The 23,630-nt window shown below is 42.6% G+C and overlaps 1 protein-coding gene across 5 annotated transcripts; it reads left to right on the forward strand.

Annotated features, from left to right (window-relative positions):
- Positions 1-811: 811 nt before the first annotated feature.
- Positions 812-23,269, forward strand: LOC131591487 (mucosa-associated lymphoid tissue lymphoma translocation protein 1-like). Of its 5 annotated transcripts, none has more exons than XM_058862253.1 (17): positions 812-982; positions 1,743-1,909; positions 4,367-4,488; positions 4,885-5,035; positions 5,158-5,336; positions 5,582-5,678; positions 6,351-6,383; positions 7,480-7,506; positions 8,967-9,002; positions 9,862-10,065; positions 13,144-13,321; positions 14,490-14,564; positions 14,953-15,080; positions 16,600-16,749; positions 17,454-17,611; positions 17,806-17,931; positions 21,869-23,269. In XM_058862253.1, exons 1-17 carry the CDS (start codon positions 831-833, stop codon positions 21,881-21,883), a joined length of 1,998 nt encoding a protein of 665 aa, XP_058718236.1. In that variant the 5' UTR covers positions 812-830; the 3' UTR covers positions 21,884-23,269. The 5 variants fall into 5 exon arrangements, with proteins under 5 accessions (XP_058718236.1, XP_058718232.1, XP_058718233.1 ...); XM_058862249.1 differs by lacking the exon at positions 21,869-23,269 and adding an exon at positions 18,675-20,504; XM_058862250.1 differs by lacking the exon at positions 21,869-23,269 and adding an exon at positions 18,675-20,504 and having other exon boundaries at positions 8,970-9,002.
- The last annotated feature ends 361 nt before the right edge of the window (positions 23,270-23,630 follow it).

Here is a 23,630-nt window from a genome sequence, read left to right on the forward strand (position 1 = left end):
GACAATCACTCACGGAAACATCTCTTTGGGAGGCTCTTCCCGAGCAGCCCCTCCTCTCCCACGCTAAAGGACGAAAGGTGTCTGATCCTTATGCTGCACGCTTGGAGATGGCAGCAGGCTGAGGAAAGTTGTGTCAAAGAGGAGAGTCCATGGTCGTGCTGGTTGCACTTGGATAAAGCTGTTTCTCTCCAAAACGAGACCCCTGCCCTCAGTGTCCTGTGGGCTTTACCTGGTTTACGTCCCAGCCCCGGTTCTAAAGACACGTTCGGCCTTCTCAGCGCCAGCTATGGATGCTGCAGGAGGTCTCGCCTCCGCGGACGAATGCACAACACTCCCATTTCAACACGGGTACAACCACACCCGGTCTGCTCCCTCACGGTGTCGCTAGGGTCGGCCGAGGGGACGCCACGGCGCGCTCCCCTCAGGGCGCGAAGCCCTCAGGGCGCTGTGGCCGCGGTGCCCGCGCTCCCCTCAGGGCGCGATGCCGTCAGGGCGCGATACCCTCAGGGCGCAATGCCCTCAGGGCGCTGTGGCTGCGGTGTCCGCGCTCCCCTCAGGGCGCGATGCCGTCAGGGCGCGATACCCTCAGGGCGCAATGCCCTCAGGGCGCTGTGGCTGCGGTGCCCGCGGTGCCCGCGATGCCCTCAGGGCGCGATGCCCTCAGGGCGTGGTGTCCGCGCTCCCCTCAGGGCGCCGTGGCCGCGGTGCCCTCAGGGCGCCGTACCCACACTCCCCTCAGCCGGACCCCGCCCGGCCGCCCCGTCCCGCGCTGCCCCGCGCTCTCCGCGCGGCGCTTCCTTCCGGGCGGCAGCACCGCCCCGGCGGCAGCGATGGAGCGCGGCGCGGCGGGGTCGCTGCCCCTCAGCCGCCTGGCCGGGCCGCTGCTCCGCAGGCTCAGCGAGCTGCTGGACCGCGCGGCGCCCGGCAAGGGCTGGCGGGAGCTGGCGCAGCGAGCGGGGAGCCGCGGCACGGTGCGGCTGAGGTGAGCGCGGCGGCGCGGGCAGCGGCGGGGGTTTATCTCTCTCTCTGTAATCCCGTAAAACACTGAAAGTCCACTTGATAAGTGAAGGTATCACCACATACTGAAGGTATCTCGCCCCCAGGCTTGCGTGGCACTGTGATTTAATGAAAGAAACGTTGATGAATCTTTTTAGTGGGAATATGTATTTCCTTTAGACAGCTGTCGTTATTTCCTTATTTGTGTTGACTGAATCCGCTGTGATTGAAAGTGCGTGATGACAACACTGAAATTGAAACTCTAAAGGTCAGACGCAATTAACTACGCTGCACAGTCGGTGTGTTATGCTGGGCTCCAGCAGTCACTTGTTTACACCTTTAAAATCAGTCTTCCTGTACTTTGAAGTTAAGAGTCTGACTCATCCTCTACAGCTTCTGAATTAGGCTCATGGAAATGAAAGGTGCTGTACTACTTTTTCTGCTGAGACTTTAAAAGTGAAAAATAGGTTTCCTAATGCATTTGCTGAGAATTGTGAGATATATGCATCTCTTGTACCATCCAGCTCACTAATACCAGTTTCTGTTTGTGGAGGTGTCACTGAGTAACCTCTAATCTCCTGAAACTTGAAGGAAATGGTGCAGATATGTCCAAATCAGCCAGGAATTTCCCATATCTATTGTTAAAAATATTTTTATTTATCTACAAGTGATTGTTAACCCAGGTCTTTTCTGAGAAAGAAGTATTAAGAAGGTCTATGCCATATCTTTCTCCCATTATTCCATAGCCCTCTGGATTTGGAGCAGTGTTCCCTCCAGGTGCTGGAGCCAGAAGGCAGTCCCAGCTGGAGTCTCCTGAAGCTGCTGGGGGATCGAGGCTGCACTGTGGTGGAGCTGGCAGAGTCCTTGCAGGCCCTGGAGCACACAGAGGCCCTCCAGTGTCTCAGACATTCAGGTCAGTTCTGGGCTGTGCTTTCACTACAGCCCTGGTTTTCAGACTGGAAACACTCAATGTAACACTCTACAGGAACTAAAAACATCTTTAGTGCTTGAATTCTGGTAGTTGGGATCCAGATGATTACCAAGGTAATTGGCTCATCTGATTCTGAGGTTAAAAGTAAGCCAAGCCTTCACACAGTGTTGTAGCAGACTTAGACTTGGCTGCATGGGTGTGCTGGGTGTTGTCATTCTGTCTGCTGACTGGGGTTTGGTGTCTCTGGGTGATGCTTATGGACCTGAGATGGACAGACAGGTGCTGCCAGCACCTGGGTCTGGAGGTGCCAGTAACTTACCCCAAGTGAAGGGGAAGGGTCCAGTTAAGGCAATTCTGGTACATGCAGGATTCAGTCCAGCTTGCTCACTGGGCAGATAAACTAATTTAGGAGAGAACTAGATTATTTTCTGCTAACACATGGACTTGATGATCCTTGTGGATCCCTTGAAGATCAGCATATTCTGTGATTCAGTGTGGTTGTTCACAAAGTCTAGGAAGTGGGGCAGCACAAGGAGATACACAAGTAGGACCATGTAATAGCAAGTGCTATTTGCTGTAGTACAAAACCAGAACCCTCTCTTAGGTCCTTCTTCTTCAGGACAGGGTGAAATGCAGCCTCCTGGGAAATGATAAAAGCTTCTCTTTGAATGGGAAGTGGAAATGAGACCTGCAGGCTCCTTGCCATGCTGAAAGCTGTCCTCTTCTTTGGACAGTGTGTGAAAAGAAGCCATGGGCTGAGAACCAGTTAGGACAATGTTGGGATTTTTCAAGTGTATTGTAGCAATGCTTTTCACTCTTCCATCAAGTGAAAGCGTTTCCCAGTGTTGTCAGCTAACGATCTAACAATTAGATTATAGGTAAGATTACAAATACTGAATTTGCATGGTGTGTTTCAAAGTCTGGTAAGCACAGATGCCACTTTGCCATCTTCAAAGGTAACACTTATGCTCTGCATTTTCCAGGGAAAACGGAAGAAATATTTATATGTCTTTGTAATCAATCACAAAACTGAGCTGGAACGTTTTCCTTTTTGAGCCATTAAATTCCATGGTATATACAGGAAGCGACTGTAGTGCTGAAAAAAAAACTAGGAAAAGAAATGAAACTGTGAAGTATGGATCAGATTTCTTAGAACTTGTTTGGAATGCCTCTGACAAATGCAAAATGCTTATCTTCTAGTGAATTTTTCTAATCTACGTTCTTAAGAGCTGTTTGTGATGCAAATTGGGAGAAATTAAAAACAAAAAGTAGAAGTTTTTAACAAGTCTTAATTATTCTGTCCTTTAAATTGAAATAATATAATTACTTTTTGTATTGGTTAATGTTAGAGGACTGTGATGCTCAAAAACTACTTAACACAGTTTAACTGCAGAATGCAGCAGAGGTGGTGTTAAATAAGGAACTGAGTTAGTGATCTCCAGTGCTAGGTGTAGAAGGAAGTGATTTTGGAGTAAGGAGGGCAGGGAATTTCAAAGTGCTGCAGCTCTTTTTAGAGTAGCTGCTGGTGTGTTCCACTCCTTCCGAGTAATCCTGTGTGTGGAGACAGCTGATAGAACCCACCGTCCTGCCAGGCAAGGTTATGTGATTTTCAAATGCCATGTGCTCTCTATTTCAGGCTTTTGTCTCCATGTTCTGGTCTAGTTGTACCATCCAGAGCAAAGAATGCTTCGAATAATGATTTTTAAACTTTCTGTTCTGCAGTTGACTTCTCCTCCTTCTTCTGATGACCTTGACTATACCAGTGGATCTGGTTTTGAGACCACCCTGTAACAAAATCTGGAATGGTTTAGGTTAAGAAAATAAATGCATCATATCAGGGTGGTGTCAGAGTTGCTCTTCTGGCAGTTAAGATTTGAAGTGGAAAATTTTACCTTCCAGAAACCCCCGCCCTGTGTTCTGCAGGAGTCAGAGGCATAAAGCTGAAACCAAGGATTCAGCTCATAAGAATGCATAAGAAATAGCAGGAAAGCACTCTATTGGACTTAAACTCTGACTGCTTTGACTCCCTCAGGGCTGAGCCTTAATCCAAACAGCTCAAAGAAATTGTTGGGAGTGAGAAAACACTTAAAACTGGGAATATCTTTCCAAAAAGGGACCTGTGATACCATGAGACATATTATTTCCTTTAAAATTAAAATATCTGAATTATTTACTTTGAATCTTTTATGAGCTCCATCGAGTACTACTCGTTTGAGCATGGATTTTGTGTAGTGGAAGACAATTTTGAATGTCTTAAAATATATAACTAATTGGAACTGTGTGTATACACAGTACAAACAAATTATTTTCAAGTGTATTTAATGACAGAAATGTTCTTTGCTTCAAGGGCAATTTAAATGAAAATATAAATTACAAACTTGTATTTCTTAATAACTTTGTGTAAATTCTTAATAACTATGTGTAAATTCTGTCTTAAAGGTATAAAGATTGTTGTCCAGCCAGACTCTCAAGCAGTGCTCTCCGGTCAGGTTGTCAAGTTATGCTGCTGGGCAATGGGACACCCATTTGTGCACTACCAGTGGTTCAAGCAGGAAAAAGAGGTAAGAGTTCATAGAGCATGCAGGCTTTTTAAATAGTGAGAATAACATAATGATTTTGGATCATCCTTTTTTTGAGGCTCTTATTCACAATGAGAGAAGATTGATGTAAATACTCAGAAAACCAAAATTAGAAATGCTGGATAATGATCCTACAAACATGCTAAAACAAAACGGTGATTCCTTATATTCACACCACTTCATTCCTGGGGACTGTGAATGTGGAATGGGGCAGAAAGGAAGCTGTAAGTTCAGTTGTCTCAGCCTACCAGTAAGTTTTGAGTAAGTGAAGGAGTTGAGGATGGTGTTATGGACTTGGAAATAAAAATTATAATGCTTGGTCCTGGTTTAGATTAAACCAATCGAAATTGAAGTATTTTTGGTTCACCTGTGATGCAGGTTCCCCATGGTAATTCTCCAGAGCTGGTTTTGAGTCCAGTGAGCGTAAAGGATTCTGGCTTTTACATCTGTCGAGTGAACAGTGAATCTTCTTTCATGTTCAGTCGGTGGGCACGCCTTGAAGTTTGTGAGCTTCAGAATACGTCTCATGGTGAGTGGCAAAAATGCCTTCTGAAAGTGCCTTCCTGCTTCCTCAAGGCACTTGGGTCCCTGTTGCTGTGCTTATGTTGTCTCACGCTTCCTTTTCTTGTTACTTACTTTTCATTTTTTAAGGGCACTTAATGGGTTTGCCTGAAAACAAGTTGTGCATTTGTAATCAGCCTCAGCCACAAAACCTGACAGTGGGGGATGCTTTGGTCCTAGAATGTGGAGCTGTTGGAAACCCAATTCCTCATTACCAGTGGTTCAGAAATGGATTTCCTTTGGCAAATGGGAGCAAAAATGTCTACACAGTAAGTTACTGTAATAGGCCACACTTGGGAGCTAATGTTAACTACCTTGAGCTTACCCCGGAAAGTTCCTGTGAAGAAAATGATTTCTCCAGAACCTTGATAATTTCTGAAGAAGTGCTTGTGTGAAGTGCTGTTTTTAGTTTCTTTACTCTTTCTTGCCTGTGGGGCTTGGATTCAAGTATTAAATACCTGATGCAGGTATTTTTTGAAGGCCTGTTGGGGTGATTGTGATGATGCTTGCATAGGTAACTTACGTGGATGTGGGACATCAAGGAACATACTGGTGTCATGTATTCAATGACCGAGAGGATGAAGACAGCAAGAAAGTAGAAGTCATTATAGGTAAGGAGTTTTTCTATATCATACAGATCAGCTCCTTTGTCCATTTCTTCCACGTGACTAAAATTTATTTTTGAAGCTTTCAGTAGTAAGCCAAGCACATGCATTCTATATTTTCAGTGTATCCGTTTGTTAAAACACCAGTGCTTGTGTCCAGCAAATGGAATTTTATACCTTTGGGTTTTTACGGCGTAGAAGTGCTATCCCTTTCTGGCCCTGCCAGCATGTATGTGGCTTGTTAGCAGATTGCAAGCTGATTTATGCTTTTTGACAACTAAAAACCATTTTAACCCTTGCTGGGGACATGAACTCTGTTACCTGGAGTCCTTCAGCAATCAGGAGAGGTGAGATTGTTCATTTCAGGTAGAATGAATGAACATGTTTCAGTGCATGTGTATTTGCAGTGAACTGAAGAGGAGCAGGTCTGTTTGTATAGCTTTCAGATGTATCTGGCAATAGTATTGTGTAATTTCCTAACCTATGAAACACCCTAGTTTACTACTCCTGAGTTTCAGGAGTCATTACTTTCCGGTGTTATGGCCAGTGCAGATTTACACTGCTGTAAAGTGAGCCAGATTGCAGAACAGCTTGACAGTGCCCTGTGTCTTCCACCTTGTGTGCTAACTCATAACTAGAGCTCATCTTCCAATTTTTTCCCCCTCCTTACAACACAAGGAAGGAGAGCTGTGGCAGTGGAGTGCACAGAAGGTAATGTAAACCTCTAGTTGTGAATCAGTTTTAAAAATCAGTGATGGGGATGATAGGTTGTTGAGTGTGTTGCTGAAAGGCATGTGTGGGTTGAGAGCTTGGGTTTAAAACACTGATGGAGCACTGATGGATGATGCAACAGTCCTTCTGCATGTGCTTCTCTCTTCTTTGCCTGGACATCATGATCTAGTTCACACAGGAGAAAAAACAGGCTATTTTCTTCTTTTGTGGTATTCAAATGAATATAAAGATGTTGAGATTTCTTTGGTGGGGCTCAGGAGGCAACATCCTAGCAAGAAAATCAGAAAATCCTGAGATGTTCAGGAGCCTGGGTGATCTTAGAGAGCTGGCTAGAGCTAGTTCCAATGTCAGCACCATGTCTGCAGAAGTGTTTCTAGCAACTTCCTTAGGATGTTTTCTGTTCTCCTTTGCATTGTTGCAACAGGGAGGAAGAAGTGTATTGTGACCTTTAATGTTGGTACCGTCCCTTTACTACTGAGTATCTCACTCTGCAATATTCACAGCACAGGGGATTGTGCACAGCGGTGCACAATGCTCCAGGAGAGCACTGGTGCTTCAGAGATGTTAGTTCTTTTCCCTGCTTTCCAGTGTTCTCAGAATAAAGAGGCAAAACCCCTGGTAGCTTAGAATGTTTGAAAATTGTGTCTGAAGTCTTTCTGAACATACATGGCTTCCCAAAATCAGATCTTTCGCTCAGGATGTTGCTTTTTCAGCAGCCCTTCAAACATCTGTTCTCCAGTGGGATGATTCTGGTACCTTGTTCCTTTTTTCTTCAACCTACTTGCATGCCTGTGAGATTGAAGTGTCATAATTGTCCCCCCGTTTGTTTTTACATCTACTGTACTGCAATGCTGTGTCTAGCACAGCTTAATGTATTGCTATAGGATTTTCTCTTCTCTATGTGGAATAAACACATAAGGTTTGATTTGCAGAAATGCAAAGCCAAAAGTATTTTAGAAAGGTAGTTTATTTCCTATGTTCAGCTTTGTTTAATAATGGCATGACACATTTTTACTAATAAAAGGGTTTCTGCTTTTTGTTTAAACTATTATTTTATTGGTGTTTTTCTTCACAGAAGATTTAAGTGATCTTCAGGAATCAGGTAAGTGATAAGTTTTGAAAAACTTTAATTTTGCATTTTCACTTTGTGAATTTTAACTAGTCACTGAAGGCTTGCTGGGTTGCAATATGAACTTTACAGTATTTGGATGTATCTGTAACTTAGGATTGAATAGGAGCTGGTATCACCTTAAGAGCAGCACAGCTTTCTTCTTCCAAGAGATTTAACTTGAAGCCTATAGAGAATCATGGGAGTGCTGTTTCATCTAAGGCTGCACATGTACTTGAACAGATACAAAGCAAGTTAATCTTTCTTATCTGTGGTTTCTTGGGACTCTGAGTTTTAGCACATTGCTGCTTTCTCTGATAATTAAGGTGAAAAAGATGTGAGGTATCTGGCTATCACTCGTATGTTGAACGGCATATTTCTTACGGTCATGTTGCAGTCAGCCAGTGTGATATGAAGCCTGTTACGTGTTTATTGTGGAAACGTACATCCATAGTGTTGCCCTAGAGGGGATTATCCCTCATACAGTTTTCATAAAACCTCAACTCCCAAAGATAGTTTCCTGGGTTAGATATCAAATACGTTTATGTTTGCCCAGCCTGTTTCAATCACTGAAGGGCTTCTCTGTCATACTGTGTCATGTTATCCAGGTGACCACTTTGGCACACTGCTTACTGTTTCTCTTGGCACAGCATTGGCTCTGCCACCCCTCTGTGAAATACAAAATGTGGATGCTAAATGCAAGCAGGGAGCACAGTGTCTGTAGAAAAGCAAGTCGCATAACTTTCTCAGACTAGCCTAAGAAAGTTGCCTGGGAAATCATAAGGAGGAATCAAAATAATCCTTAGAGACACAAGACAGCCTTGCAGGTGTTGTTTGTCAGTTTCTTGTTTTCTTGCAAGAGAAGGTTGAGGGGTGGTGTACCCCACTGACCAACGATGGTGATGTGTTAGTTCACTGACCAATAAGGGTTTTACCTTTCTGGACCTTTGCGTACTTTGTCTATAAAAGAAGATCTGGGGTAATAAACCTTGCTCTCCTGTTCAACTCACAAGAGAGTTTGTGTCGTTAATACCTTGCCGTTCCTGATATAGTGTGAAACAAAATAAAATCATTTTCGCATCCAGATTGGAATCCCTGCTAAGCATCCCCCACCTTGCATGTCTGCATTTTGTTTGGAGAGGATGAACTGTTCTGTTGTCACTGAAAGTGCCAGTGTGCCATTTGTAAGATTTAGCATCTATTCTTTCTTAATCTGTAGAACTAGCTATTCACATCCTGTCAGGTTGTTTGCTGGAAGAGGGTGAAGGAAATCATCTAAACAAAAACAACAATATCAACAAAACACCCCCAAACCCCACCAAAACAAAAATGCTTTTTCTTGCATTAAATTATCAAAGTGTTAGACAAAGCAGTGCCACTAGACTATGGCTGTGGGGAAGATGCAGTTCATTTTCTGTAGTCACTGACACACTGTTCTTTTCTTCTGTTTCAAGCAGACCCACAAGAAGAATCAAGTCATAGACCTGTGGGTAAGTAGCTTTGTACTGAAATGACTGTACGTATTTGACATCTAGGAAGCAAATTCTGCTGCTTCTGAGTATTGCTACTACTGACACTGCCAGTGCAAGACCTGCAGGGAAAATAGCGAGCTCCAGGGAGGGAGATCTGTGGGTATTTGTGTATTCCTTTTAGAAAGCTTGCTTGCCCTTTTAGGAGTAAACTGTGCTGAGGGCACCAGTATTTTTAGTGACCCTGTGAAGCATCTGCACCTTCTCATCTGTTTCAGTTCACTGCTTCAGATTCCTGTGGCCAGGCCTTAGCCAGTGTGTCACTCCATTCCTTTGAACACTTGGAGGCAGTGGTATTGGGATAATGTGATAGAAAGGATTGCTGCCCTGTCTGCTGAGGAAATGCTGTCATTGCAAGCTCAGCTCTCCCTGTTCCATCATGTGGATGCTTTGATGCTGAGCTGAAGCTCATAAAGAGATGGATAGCACATGTGATACGAAGAATTGTTGCTAGGTTTTTTAATCACATTCTTAAATTTGCTGTGTAGATTTGAGTGGTCAGGCATGTCCTGTTGATACTAAATGAGATGGAAAGGTTGTTGGCCTCTGTCAGAATTTTATGGCTCTTTCAGGTTTATCATTGTGAGAGGGAGTGTAAGTGCTCCTCTCTCATTAGGTAAGTTTTCTTCTTCAGGCTGAAAAGAGAGTTGAGCTGTGTTGTTGATGTGGGATGACTTGTAAAATCACATAAAATATTGTGCCTGAAGTGAGATTGGATAGTTTTTTTCACTTTGGAAAACCTTAAATGTGAAGGTGTTGAATCCATAATATATAAATATATAAATGTGACTTTTTTTTTTTTTCCTCTGTGTCCTGGCAGCCACAGACAAGGTGGCTCTGTTAATAGGAAACATGAGCTACTGGAATCATCCCCAGCTCAAGGCTCCAATGGTAGATGTCTATGAATTGACCAGTTTGCTAAGGCAGCTGGATTTCAAAGTTGTTTCTTTGCTGGATCTTACTGAGTCTGAGATGCGAAATGCAGTGGATGAATTTTTACTTCTCCTGGACAAAGGAGTTTATGGTAAGGACATGTAAAATCCCTTCTGAAGTAGGTCAGTTTTGTATGTATCAAGCAGAGAACATCTGGTATTTGTCTCTGCTAAACAAACTTCAGGGTAAATATGATGTATGTAGAATGGGAAGAATAAATTAAAGGCACCCACCAGCATATCCTCTGACTTTGGTTAAAATGTTATTTTTCCTTTACTTTTAGAACAGATCAAATGATTGAACTTGATTCCTCAACCACTCCTAAAACTGCAGTGCAGGCTTTTATTTTGTTTGATAGTACTGATAGTACTTTGCTTGCCTAGATTTGATTTTGGGAGACAAAGCACAAGACAGAAGTGGGGGAGAGCATGATGGAATTGCTGCAGTGAGCAAAAGCGTTGCATGGCAAAGGCCAAGAGTGATCTGGTTTGGAGTGTAAGAAAAGTTCATACATTTTCCACTGACTGCCACTATTTTGTCATTTTACTAAAATTGTATAGAAAACTCCAGAAACTTTTTAGGACAGAGAGCAAAAAGTTTTCCCACGTCCCTATTTAATAAATTGCAGATTTCCTGTAGTAAAAGTCCATTTGAGAAAAGATTATTTGATCCCTTTTTGGAACACAAGGTCAGCTTATTTCTTTGCATGACTTTTTTTACGGGTGTGTTACCTGATGCTCAGTCTGTGCAAAACTGCCTGCTCTGACATTTGGGCATTTATATCTGAGCCAAAACCTGCCTGACACGAAGCCTCAGTCTGGCAGGAACATGAGGCTTTTGAGAGCAGTTTGCTTTTATTATTGCCTGGGAAATAGATGGGCTTATCTGTTTGGGTGAGCTTTGAGATTTTTGCACCTTCTCAATTTTTCTCTGTAGTTGTGGACATGAATGTAGCAAATAAAGTACTGAAAGGCTTTAATGAATTTCTCAGCAGCACCATATGAAAGCTCTTACATGGCATATTTTTGCAATTGTACTTTTCCAGCCAGTTCATATAAAAGGTAAGCAGAACAGTTTTTTAGTGGTGTTTGGCAATAACTACTTCAGTTTAAATGATCACTTTGTACTTTTTGCATAGTGGCTATTAATGGCTTAAAGCCTATAAAAGATGCTGTCAGTGCACAAGAAGGTAATGATTTATTGCCTTTTCTAGTGGGCATAGCTTCAAATAGAAGAGGCATAGTGACTACTGCTGTTTAGTCCCTGCTACATATAAACCTGATGGCACTAGGTTGTGTAATTCTGGCTTACTGCCAGGAAAGTGGCATTTCAGATGGTGGTCCTTAAGAGCAGGAGTAGTAAACAAAGTGATGATGATTGTCTCCTCTGCTGTCTTAGTCTGTGCTGTTCTAAATGTAGGTTGCAATTAACACTGTATTCCACACAGGGTAAAAGCATAGACCCATGTGCTTGAAAGGCTAAAAATAATTAGGCTGCTTTCTTTTTAAATGAGAGGGACTGAGGGAGGGAGGCGGATATCACTTAAATGCTGACGTCTCTGAGGAACTTGAGCCTACTTAAAATTGTTGTGTGTGAGTCTCCGTTGAGGCCCTCCAAACATGTTTACTCCACTTACCCCAGGTATGTGCAGATTTATTTCTGATCTTGAGCTCAGCATATTAACTTTTGCAGGTACTTGGCACACAGCACAGTCATCTGCCAAGGACAGAAAAGGAATGTAGTCAGTCAGTCCAATTACTTACAGAGTATATGCTCAGATACATAGAATGTCAACCCTGATTTAGGTCCAGATCCAAAATCTGGAAATCACATTGAGACTTTCCTTTTAACTTAGGGCCTGACACAAGGTCATGCAGTTGCACTTCATACCATTTTTAGCTTTCTTGAAACTCTCCAGGTTCAGGTATCCTTCATATATTCATATCTTGTAGCTGTATGTAGGGAAAAGGCGCAAACATCTAGCATGGCCACCTCCACAAGCTAATTTAACAGTAGATCATCTTAGTTTGTTAGGGTGAGGCTTATTTTGGGTTTTCTGTGAATGTGCCAGTGTTGTAGTGACTTAAATTTCTCAGCAAATTCTAGTAAGAATAACAACATAAAAATATCGTATCTCCAGCCAGCATAAATTGTCAGATTTCTGTTGACTTTTATTCAGCTAAGCACTATATTCTAATTGCAGATCTGACCCATAGACTGCTTTGACTAGATAAATAAAAATTCTTTTTAAAATATTAAATTCTCATCATTAAGGAAAACCAGCCTGGGAATAGGCAATAGGAAAATTCAATTAAATCGTACAAGCCTCTGGTAGCTGCATTTTATGGCAGTAGAGATTATGGATTCTAAAAGCATCTAATAGTCATGTAAATTTATATGACTTTAATATTGGACATTTTTATTCATAGAAGAAAAATCTAGGTTCTAGCTTGCAATTCCCTTTCTTAGGGTTGAGAAAAACTTTCTTTAATTCCCTGATCAGGTTGGTTTTTTTCTACAAAAGTATTGCATGTTTTATTGAAGATTCTAAATGTTAAAATGTTGTAGACTGTTTTGTAGTGACACATGAGGGACATGATGGCAGGATAATAATTTCTGGCTAGGTAAGCATGCAAAGAGTTTGTTTGTTTAGTAGACCCAGAAGAGTCATGAGTCTGTAACTAGGAGATACAGCTGCAATCAACTGAACATGAGCTGTTGGTAGTTTAGTAATGGGGATGTGCTCTGGAGTCCTACCAAGCTCTTCAGCTTTTTATCTTTTTTGTCTATAAACTGCAGACTTACTGCTGCTCAGAGCTTTGTAATCGCACATGTGGAGAAGATGTTTTACAGTTGGCACATTTCCTTGTTCCTATCTGTGAGTTACACATCACACGTAACAGACTCCTTTAGAGGTCACAGCTACTTAGAGCATTTTAAGAGTATTTAACTTAATGTGTTTATGGAAATGTCTAACTGATTCTATTGCATGTGTGATTTTTGTGCTTCTTTTAATTTACTGTGTTAGTGTATTGATGTTAATGTAGCTTGGAGTGGCTTCAGTGAGCTCCCTGGCCCACAGTCAGCACTGTGCATGACAGTTTTGACCCACTGAAATGGACAGAAGTCTCTGATGCACTGCTCACTGTCACACCTGTTTTGAACTCAGGTTTGTTATACTATGCTGGTCATGGCTATGAAAACTATGGGAACAGTTTCATGGTTCCTGTTGATGCTCCGAATCCCTACTGCTCAGCAAACTGCCTGTGCGTGCAGAACATCCTGTGGCTGATGCAGGAGAAGCAGACGGGACTCAACGTGTTCCTGCTGGATATGTGTCGCAAAAGGTATCTCCTGCATTCCTACATGGTGAGAGCTGTCCTCAGCTCTTTGGGATCTTCACAGAAAGCTGTGCTTCCTGCTGATCAGAAGTCTTTAGGCTGAGAATTCACTGTACTGCAAAGTTCATGGTTCTGAGAATTCATAGCCTGCACCTGAGTGCTTTAGCATCAGTAAGATTTCACCCACAGACTTCTGCCTGTGGCCTTGGATAGGGATGTGAACCTGGTGGTTAGGCTTTGTCCTCATGGGTACATAACCTGCCTCCTGATTTCAATGACATTTATTTCTTTTTTGCTGTTGTTTTTCTAAATGTTATAAACAGACTCAGATAAAAGTGAAATTGGGCATCTGAAAGAAGAAACAGGACCCTTTCCCCTGGGATCATTATCCATCTTCATTACAGGGAGGAAGGAGAATCCCTGTGATCAAAGGCACATTAACCTAGCAGAAGGGCTCAATTGAAGTGCTTATTTTAGAACTCTTGAGAGCCATGGATTTTGCTTCTGTACTGAGGATGTTGTAGCTTTATTTAGAGGTTAAAAACCAACTGATTTATGGGATTTTTCTACACAAAGTACTATGTTCTTTCCATGTTGAGAAACTATTATGATCAATTAAACTTGTAATTGAAATCAGCTCTTCAGTCAGCACTTCTGGCAGTTGGTCTCTGAGGAATGTTTCATAACAGAAAATTGCTGGTGCTTTAGTAACTGTGGAGCCTCTAAACTTCTCTGCGAATGAAATGCCCATGACCCAATTCAGCTTCGCAATCTGCTGTCCAAATAGAAAATCCTTCAATGTAAGCCTCATACTAATGCCACCATGTTTGGTGGGGAAAAGAAAAATTAAGAAAAAAACCACACCATTTTTGAAATAACCTAGTATGGGTGGATATTAGAATTGTGTTTTGGAGAGATTGCAGCCAAACTCTACTGGTTACTACAGCATGCCCTTCTCTGGGTAAAGCATGGTGCCTCTGTCTTTACACTGCCCTCAGGCAGAGTGCTGATGGTGCTGACTTTGTGTTTGAGCAGTCAGGATTCATTCCAGACTTCCAGTAGGAGTGAAACAAATTACTGGTTCTGAACTCTGCACTTCCTCATATTTTGAATTTGTTGCCATTATTAGTTCTAAAATTATTATTTTATTTTCTTGTGTTTCCATTTATTACAGAAATGAATATGATGACACAGTTCTTATCTTGGATGCTCTGAAGGTTACGGCCAACATTGTTTTTGGATACGCAACGTAAGGAAGTTCTTCTGTGCCACAGAAATGACTGAGATTGTATAGCAGTTCTTCTTCAGAACTGTGCTGTGGGCCCGTAACCTTGGTCGCTTTTCAAGTGCAAAAGCTGCTGAATAGAAGTAGTCAGGAGCTTTACTAAAGTCATCTATAATATATTGAAGCTCCTCATATGAGCAGTTCAATGAACAGGTCTAGTCTGTGATGTCATTTTAAGACATTTTAAGACTTCCATCAGCTGCTTGCAAGGGAATACAAAGAGCAGATTGGCCTGGGACACAATCTGGTTTTCAAATTGTAGGGTTTCTTTCCCCATTCCCAATAGAAATTTATTCTTAATCATGCAGGTTTTTCAGGTTTTTTTCCTTGTCCAATGCTGATGGTCTCACAGGTGCCAAGGAGCAGAAGCTTTTGAAATCCAGCAGTTGGGGTTGGCCAATGGAATCTTCATGAAGTTCTTGAAGGACCGTTTGTTAGAAGACAAGAAGGTCACTGTTCTGCTTGATGAGATTGCAGAAGGTGAGCTCCAGCTTACTGCACTAACAGTCTCCTCAGTCTGCATTACTGAAAACAACTTTGCTTCCATGTCCTTCCTCTCATGGTGAATTTGTTACACTACTTAAATCTCTTTCTTGTGTTTTGTTCAAATAGGTGCTACTGGGCAGCATATTAACAACATTCCTGATGCTAAGCTTCTTTAATAGCATTCAATTTTATACTCTCCTCTTCAGTGAATATTATTTGTTCCAAGTGTTTTTCTATATGGAGCTTTGAATTGTCCATCCACAAACTCCTCTGTCCTGTGGTGCCAGCTGCTTGTGGTAGTCCAGTCGTTTGCATGTTCATTTAGGCAATTAACATAATCCTACTTGCCTCAGAGTGCTATAGCAATGATAATGATTTGTTCTCTAAGTGCAGTACAAAGGGCAATGCACTGTGTTAATTTGCCTGGTTCAGTGATTGTATTTTTGAGTTGATGGGAGAAGTACTAAAGTGAAGTGTGGAGGGAAAGCCCACTGCTTCTGTGCAAACACCTGCTCCAAGCACAGAACAGTGTCAGACTGGTGTGTGTAGGTGAATCAGCCCAGCTCTGCCCTGGGTTCAGCAGCCTGGGGCAGCTGCAGGTTGCAGAGCTTTGTGTTCTCTTCAAGAGGACAGGGAAAGACTGACAGGCAGCGTGACCAGCCCTGCTGTCACAGCACTGCTGTGAGTATTCCCAGGTGTTGGTGTCAGGGAGTACACAGGTGCTGTGCAGACAGTGCCAGAGGAATGTTCCCATTGAGTGTTCCATGGAAACAGCCCCTGTGGAAAAGTCTGCAGCCTGCTGGCACCGTGGTTCTTGCTGTGCCTTTGCCACAAGAGTGCAGTGCTGGCTCATGGTCAGCTTGGTGGCCACCAGGTCCTTGAGGTCCTTCCCTGCAGAGCTGTGTCCCAGTGAGTCAGGCCCTTTGTGGACCTGTGCAAGGGATTATTCCTGCCTGGGAGCAGAACTTGGTGTTTCCTGTTACTGGACTTCATGATTTCCAATTCCACAGCCTGTCCAGGACCCTCTAAAGAGCAGTACGGTCTTGGGGGTATCAGGCACTCCTCTCAGTTTTTAATCATCTGCAAACTTGCCAAGTTTTGTACTCTGTTAAATAATCAATATTGGGTCCTTGTATCTAAACCTAAAATATTCCCCTTGCCCCCATTCCTTTAGAATAATCTCCTCCAATGGAATTACTCACATTCTTGAAATTAGTCACTCTAATTAGGACCTTAGCCAGTCAGAGCTGTGATGCTGCTGGGACTGGCTCTGAGGAACATGGGACAATGTTGGCCAGGCCACGTACAACCCGTCAGGGCTCTGCAGAGCTGCTTTGGCCTTCAGGGAAGGAAGTGCTGAGCAAGGAATACTTGTAAATAACTGCAGCTATTGTTGATGGATGTGCTGGCTCTGGCATAACCACAGCAACCACACATTGTGGGAAAGTACATAATTCAGTTGGAATTGTGGCAGCATTGATTTTTAAAGAACCTCCCTGCATCTTGTTTTTAGATATGGGCAAGTGTCCCCTTACCAAAGGCAAGCAAGCCCTGGAGATCCGCAGCAGCTTGTCAGAGAAAAGGGCATTAACTGATCCTGTTCAACAGAGCACATCTTCTGCAGAGTCCCTGGCACGGAACCTGCAGTGGGCCAAAGCTCATGGTACAGTACAGTCTGCTTTTAGATGATCCTACTGCCATGATGGGAGAAGAGAGAGCATGTACTATTGAAATGGAAGAAATTCAAGGTTGTAGCTACATTTTCATTACTGTGTTCAGTTACAAGTTTTTGTTCTGGGGTTTACCCCTACATGAGATAGTAATGAATAAGGTGACATGTAGAATTCATGTATATTCAGTGTATTTAAGAGCACTCAGACACTGGAGGGGACACTTATGCGTTGTCTCCTTCTGGGACAGGCTCACAGTACTGCGTGTCTAGCAGTGACATTTGTAAGATGTCGTCGATCTCATTCTAAAGTCATCACCTAAAACAGCCAGGTCAACTGTGTGGTAAATGTGCATGATGAGAAGAAGTCTTCAATACAGACAACTAAGAAAAATAAAATAAAACTGAGATGCGTTCCAGGCTTCCTAGCTTTTTAAGAAGGGCAGTGGAGTTTAAGACCTTTTTACCTTTTTCACCTGAACTTGTTAGAGTACATCTTCAAATTTCTTTCACAGTTGGGGCAGAGGGTCAGGGATGGCATTTCTAAGACCACTTGTCATATAGGAACACTCTTTCAGAGATGGAGATGTTTATTTGTGATACCAAGCACTTAATTCTTGTTTGTTGAATGATTGGGGAAAAAAGCAGCAATCGCTAAGTTTCTATTTAGACTGTAACAATATGTTATTTATTGGCAGAGCTTCCAGAAAGTATGTCCCTTGAATTCCAGTGTGGTGTTCAGATTCAGCTGGGGTTTGCAGCTGAGTTCTCCAATGTCATGATAATCTATACAAGGATAGTTACGAAGCCCCCTGAAATCACAGCTTGCAGAGCCCACATCACAGACTTCCCACTCGTAAGTGCTTCCTGCTGCTGTCTCGTGATCTTGCTCCACTGAAGTTGAAAATTTTCTGCTCCACCCATATCAAGCTGCATCTTGTATAATAAAATGGGTCTAAAGTGCTGCAACTGCTCAGACTGAAAGAAATACTATTTTATGATCTACAAATTCTATATAATCAATTAAGTTTGTTTTTTTTCTTGAAACAGGACTTGGATGTAGATCCTAAAGAGGCCAATAAAGGAACTCCTGAGGAAACTGGAAGCTATTTAGTAGCAAAGGACCTTCCCAAACACTGTCTCTACACTAGGCTGAGTTCACTGCAAAAACTAAGGGTTAGTATATACTACTCATTACAAATTTGCCCAGATAATGGACACTATTCATGTTGCTTTGCAGTTCTGTTGAGGCAGCTGTGTATTGTTAGTGTAGTAAGTTCTTTGGAGGGAAAGAATGGATAATAACACAGTTCAGTAACTTTAATTTCAGCTGAAAAGTAAAAGGCAGGGAATTGATGCATATGGAGTCCTGATACCAGCATGCAAGGCCCCTTTTATTTTCCAAGCCCATGCTGAACTTGGCCAAGATGGTTATTTTTGGGCAGATCACCTATTGCATACTCTGAGAGTGTTCCTATGCTTTTTAGGAAGAACATGACCCGAAGCAGAGATGCCTCATACAAAGTCATTAGTAGGAGATGAAAGTGTGTATTATCAGCCTGTGCTCCTGGGCACACTGTTTTTGAAAGGTTCTCACTTCAGCAGACTGGGACACTGCTAAGTGTCTCTGTATCTTAGTGTCATGAACAGCTGTGCCAGACACAGCCTGGCATCTCTTCTTCTACCTCTCTTTTGGCAGTTGAGGTAACACAGGTGCCTCTGGGAACACAGACTGTTCAGTGAACAAGTAGGGACCAAAAGAGGTCCTCAGGAAACAAGGCCTGCCCACTGTGTGTCTCTTGCTCCTAAAAAGGCCACTCTGCTTCTCCAGGAGACCAGAGCCTCTCTAAGGGTTTCTTGTAGTGTTTATTTGGAGAGGAAATATAACTTTTTCTCTCCCCCTTTTTCCACTTTTACAGGAACATTTAATCTTCACTGTTTGCTTGCACTATGAGTATTCAGGAATAGAAGATACAATGGATGAAAGAAAGAAAATTAATGTTGGAAAGCCCCTTATTGCAAAATTAGGTCTTCACCATAGGTTCAAAACCAAGAACTGTCCCCAGACCTGTTGCATGCCTGGTTATCCTTTTCATAATCCAGTAGAATCGAGTCCAGAGGCAGCTGAATACTACATCCCTAGTCATTGCCAACCCAATTCCTGTCCAGATGTTTACCATCCAAACTGTGCTTGCTCTACCAGCATCACACAACCAGAGGCATGTTCCTGCAATGGAACTTCCAGGATATTGGCTTCAAGACATGAAGCACAGCATTATTCACCCACTATGGAAAAGAGTAATGTACCAGTAGAGACCACTGATGATACTGTTGAACTGGAATTCTTCCTCTCTGACAGCCTTAGCTTCTCTGAACAGCAGTAGCTGGGATGTGTTTGGAGTAGAGCAGAGTGGCACCCTTGAACAGAGGAGCCTCCACACTGCCTCTCCATCTTCTGGGGTTTGGAGACTTCCAGACAAGGCCCTGGAGAGTCTAGAGTAGGTGCTGGAAATGAGGATGGGAGGAAAATTTTTTATATCCTAAGAGACAAAACTGGACCAGTAGGTTTAGGAATGAAAAAATGCATAAATTTTTTTTCCCCACCTAGTACTTGTTTGTGATACAGGGAAAAATCTGAACTGCTCAGAGTTTCCTATTCTGTTCTTTGGCCATTGTGTGTTAGGATCGGTCACTGATGTTCCAGTGGCTTGGATGTAGCCAAAAAGCAGCTCTGACTGCATTCTCCTCTCTGACTGTCAGATGTCCAGTGTCTGGCAGCATCTGAGATGTATAAGATCTGTGCAAGGAACCCAAAACCTGAAGAGCCAGCAAACTGACATCACTTTTGTTTTTAAGAGAATTTCAGATTATCAGAGAGAGCAAAGTCACAGAATCATACTGTGCTGGATTGTTTTTATTATGTTTTTTTTTTTTCTTTTACATAACACTCATTTTTGCTGATTTTGCTGATCTGATATTTGTTTTTTCATCTTCTGGAAGAACACTAACTGGAAAGATGAGCGCAAGTGCCTGCTCATAGCAAGCAAGGTATTGCGTAGTCAGTCTTGCAGACATGCTGAGGGCTAAAACAAGGATAATAAGAAAAGTTATCTTTTATTAGGTCTTTCAATGTCTTGATGCTTTGAAAATGCAAAAATATTGGGGTGTGAGGAAACTAAAATCAAAGGGAGTTTTCAAACAGGATAGTAGCCTCTCCTGCACTGGTAATATTGAGAAGGATTGCTCTCATTAAGATCCCCATCATAAAAACAAAATAAGTGAATGTTATTGAGGCAGACAAGCCAGTTTCAAACTCCAGTGGAGAGTGCTGCGATGTGGTGGCCCGGCTGGATGGGCACCAAGGGATGTCCTGGTGAGGCCATAAAATTTTTGAGGTGGGAATGTTAATGCATCTTGAACTAGATCTGGTGATCCTCAAGTTGCTCTGTGCTGAAAGGTGGATACAGGTACATGGATATAGCTATTTCCAGGATGACAACCATGCTTAAAGTAATCTGTACATGAGCTTGAATTTCTGTTTTCCTTCTGCAGGGTTTTAAATAGTGCCATAGCTTTTAATGAATGAGATGTACCTTCATTAACGATTCTGTGCAGTTGACTTCTAAATCAGATTATGGCTTGAGACATGGTCTAGGAGTGTAATACTTAGCTAATACTTTGTCAGTTTCCTAATTTGTATAAAAGCTTATTCTTTTTCCTTACTGTGTAATAAATCGTTATCCACAGAATTATGTATCTGTGCATATGTAGTTGCTATATTCTTCCATTCCTTCCAGCCTTAAAAAGCCCAAAACTTTATTGAAACAAAACATGTAATGAAAGAATTTCCTTAACAGAAAAGAAGGGGAAATCTGAATCATGAGCTTCAGCTCAAGATTCACAGATCTGGGCCCGGGCTGATGCCTTTGCTCCTCAAATCTCAACTCTTGCCTCTTGAGAGGTGCAGAGGCATTTGATCTTTAATAGGTACCCTTGGACATATTTGTTTATGCATATACGTACTTCTGTGTGTGTGAATTGTTTTAAATCCCCTATGGGAAGTATAGTATGGAAATTGCCATCTTAGATCTGGAATTAAATTCCGGCTGTGCATACAGGAATTGAATCATTTCACAAATGTTACATTAGTCAGCAGTTAGGTGCTGCTAAATCCTTCAGGCATAAACCCCTGCCCAAGTCTGAACCCTATGACTCAGCAGCAGGGTCTCCCTTAGCTTTTGGCATCCATGGTGCCTGTGTAAATCATTCTACATTGATTCTAGACAGATTTTCCTCTGTGTCCATCATCCATGCAGCAGTTACCAGTGTGAACCCTGCCATTCAACCTCATCACCCTTTTGCACATTTACATTAAACCTGCTTTTGCTAATACCTTTAACAGAGGTTCTCTAAGTGACCTAAACCACTCAGATTTGTCCAAATCATTTGACAGAAGCCTGCCTGTGGCAGTAGAGTGTGTGGAGGAAAACTTTATCTTTCTGAGCCCTCCTTAAAAAGAGAATGGTGATGGAAAGGTATTTTCTCACTGCAGCACTGTCTGTAGGAATTGTTCTAACTGTTTTAATCATTAGCGTTCAGAATGAGATACTCTGGTTCTTCAGCGCAAGCTGCAAGCAGCACCCATTTCCTTTGGCCCAGGTCTAGGAAAGCACTTAAAAAGTTCAACACACATAAATTAACATTTCAATTTCAGTGAAATTGGTGGGATTAAAAAACATGCCTAAACCTAGGCAGTTGTTACAGCTCTCTTTGGTTTGTGGCTCCCTTTCTAAATAGAAGCCTCAGGGTTTGTTTTTTTCCTACAGTGAGATTGTTTGCAGATAATTATCTTTTGCTGAAGTATCTGGTAGGCTGAATTACTTTGCCCTCTGCTTTAGCATTGCTTTATGATTTTGTATCATTTAAGTGTTTGTTACCTGGCTTGGATATTGAATAGGTTTAGAAGAAAGGTTTAAGATAATCCAAATAATCATAGGCTTCTCTGGCAAAAGAAGGGTTCTTGTGCTTCAGAAAGGCCAAGACATTCCCTTCCACTGTCCCTTATCACACTGCAGTAAAGGTGGGAGTGCATTTACTTTCTGTACTTCCACAGAGCTCTGCAGGCTGACTCCTCTTGTTATCCTGAGAGTCCTGAAACTGCCTCTGGCTTCAGAAGACCATCTGCACCATGGAACTCTTCAGTAGATTTCAGGGCTGGTGTTGCTGTCTCTGTAGTTACTGCCTTGGTTCGTGCATCAACTACTTCTCCTCATTCTGTCAGCTAATTAGTAACTTTGGCAGCTCTCACATGCAGTAAGCTCTTGGGCTATGTTCACCTTGACATAAATTCCTCACTGCTGTAATGCGAGTATGTTTCAGTGTTACTTCTTCCTTGCATAGAATTTTAATTCAGACAGAGTAAGATCTGCTCACGTTTTAGAGTGTAGCATTTTGAGCTACAAGTTTTTGCTGGGAATTGGAGATAGGTTTAAAGTATCAGGTGAAGGCTGGGAATTTCAGGGAGTTTGGTTTGTTGGGTTTTCTTTAGAGATTGATCATTTAGTAATTGCAATAGTCTAGGAAAGGAGCGAGGACACCTCCATGTTGTGGCAATTAGGCAGTTACTAATTTCTAAGGTATTGCTGCAGCAATTTAGTCATTCCAGGCTTATTTTAAGAGCTAATGAGAAGAAATGTTGTCTCCCATCGCTACTGTTGGCACGCAGTGAGCAGGAGCCCCGGATCCCTGTGGGGGTGTGTTACCACAGCGACCAGCCTCCACATCTGCAGGGATGTGGGAGGAAGCGACCAGGCCTTCCCCATCTGCCCTTCAGATAGAATCTGCTGGCACCCTGCTTTCAGCTTTCAAAGTCACTTGCAATTAGGATGAAAAGTCTTCAACCTGTTATGCAAATTACTTCACTACCCATAAGATCAAGTAGCTTTCAGATGCTTCCTGGACTCTCTGATGACTTAACGTGGTGGTTATGATTTATTTCATCTCTCTAAACACAAGCCAGCTCTGCTTTCCAACATCTTGTAAGAAGAGGGATATTGACTATGCATGGTAGGACAGCACAAGTCACAGACTCACTGAATATGCTGAGTTGGAAGGGACCCACAAGGATCACGGAGACCAACTCCTGGCCCTGCCTGGCCATCCCCAAGAGTCACACCCTGTGCCTGAGAGCATTGTCCAAACGCTCCTGGAGCTCTGGCAGCCTTGGGACTGACTGTTACCATTCCCTGGGGAGCCTGGGTAGTGTTCTACCACCCTCTGGGGGAAGAACCTTTTTCTAATATCTAACATAAGCCTAACCTAAACCTCCCCTGCCACGACTTCAGGCCGTTCCCTTGGGTCCTGTCAGTGGTCGCCACAGCAAAGAGATCAGTGCCTACAGAGGTCAGCACCTCTTCTGTGGGTTATCATCAGGCAGCCTGTCAGGAACTGCTCAGATTATTCCCCTCTGAAAGGGCTGTTTATCAGATCTGTAGGTGTTTAAAGTGGTGCTAGGAGTCTTCCCTGTTCACATCCTGTCAGTGCCTGCCAGCTCTTTTCCTCTCTTTCCTCTTCTGCTGAATGCCAGTAGTATGCAGGAGATCTGCCCCGCCAGGATCGGGATTGGTCCAGAAATTTTTCAGGACTGCTTTGAGATATTCATAACATACCAAATCCAGTATTTTTTTGTCTGTAAGAAGCATAACAGTCTTTTAGGAAGCTACAGAATCACTATAAAATACTGGTTTGCTGATTATCATAGCTTTGTAGGCTTTGTTTCATGCCTGCCTTAGGGATATGCAGAAAACTGCTGCAGATTCTGGTTCAGTGTTGCAGCTGCAAGAAAACACGATTTTGAAACACCCATTGGATTACCA

Source organism: Poecile atricapillus, chromosome W, assembly GCF_030490865.1.
Source record: "Poecile atricapillus isolate bPoeAtr1 chromosome W, bPoeAtr1.hap1, whole genome shotgun sequence".
Lineage (NCBI taxonomy): Eukaryota > Metazoa > Chordata > Aves > Passeriformes > Paridae > Poecile > Poecile atricapillus.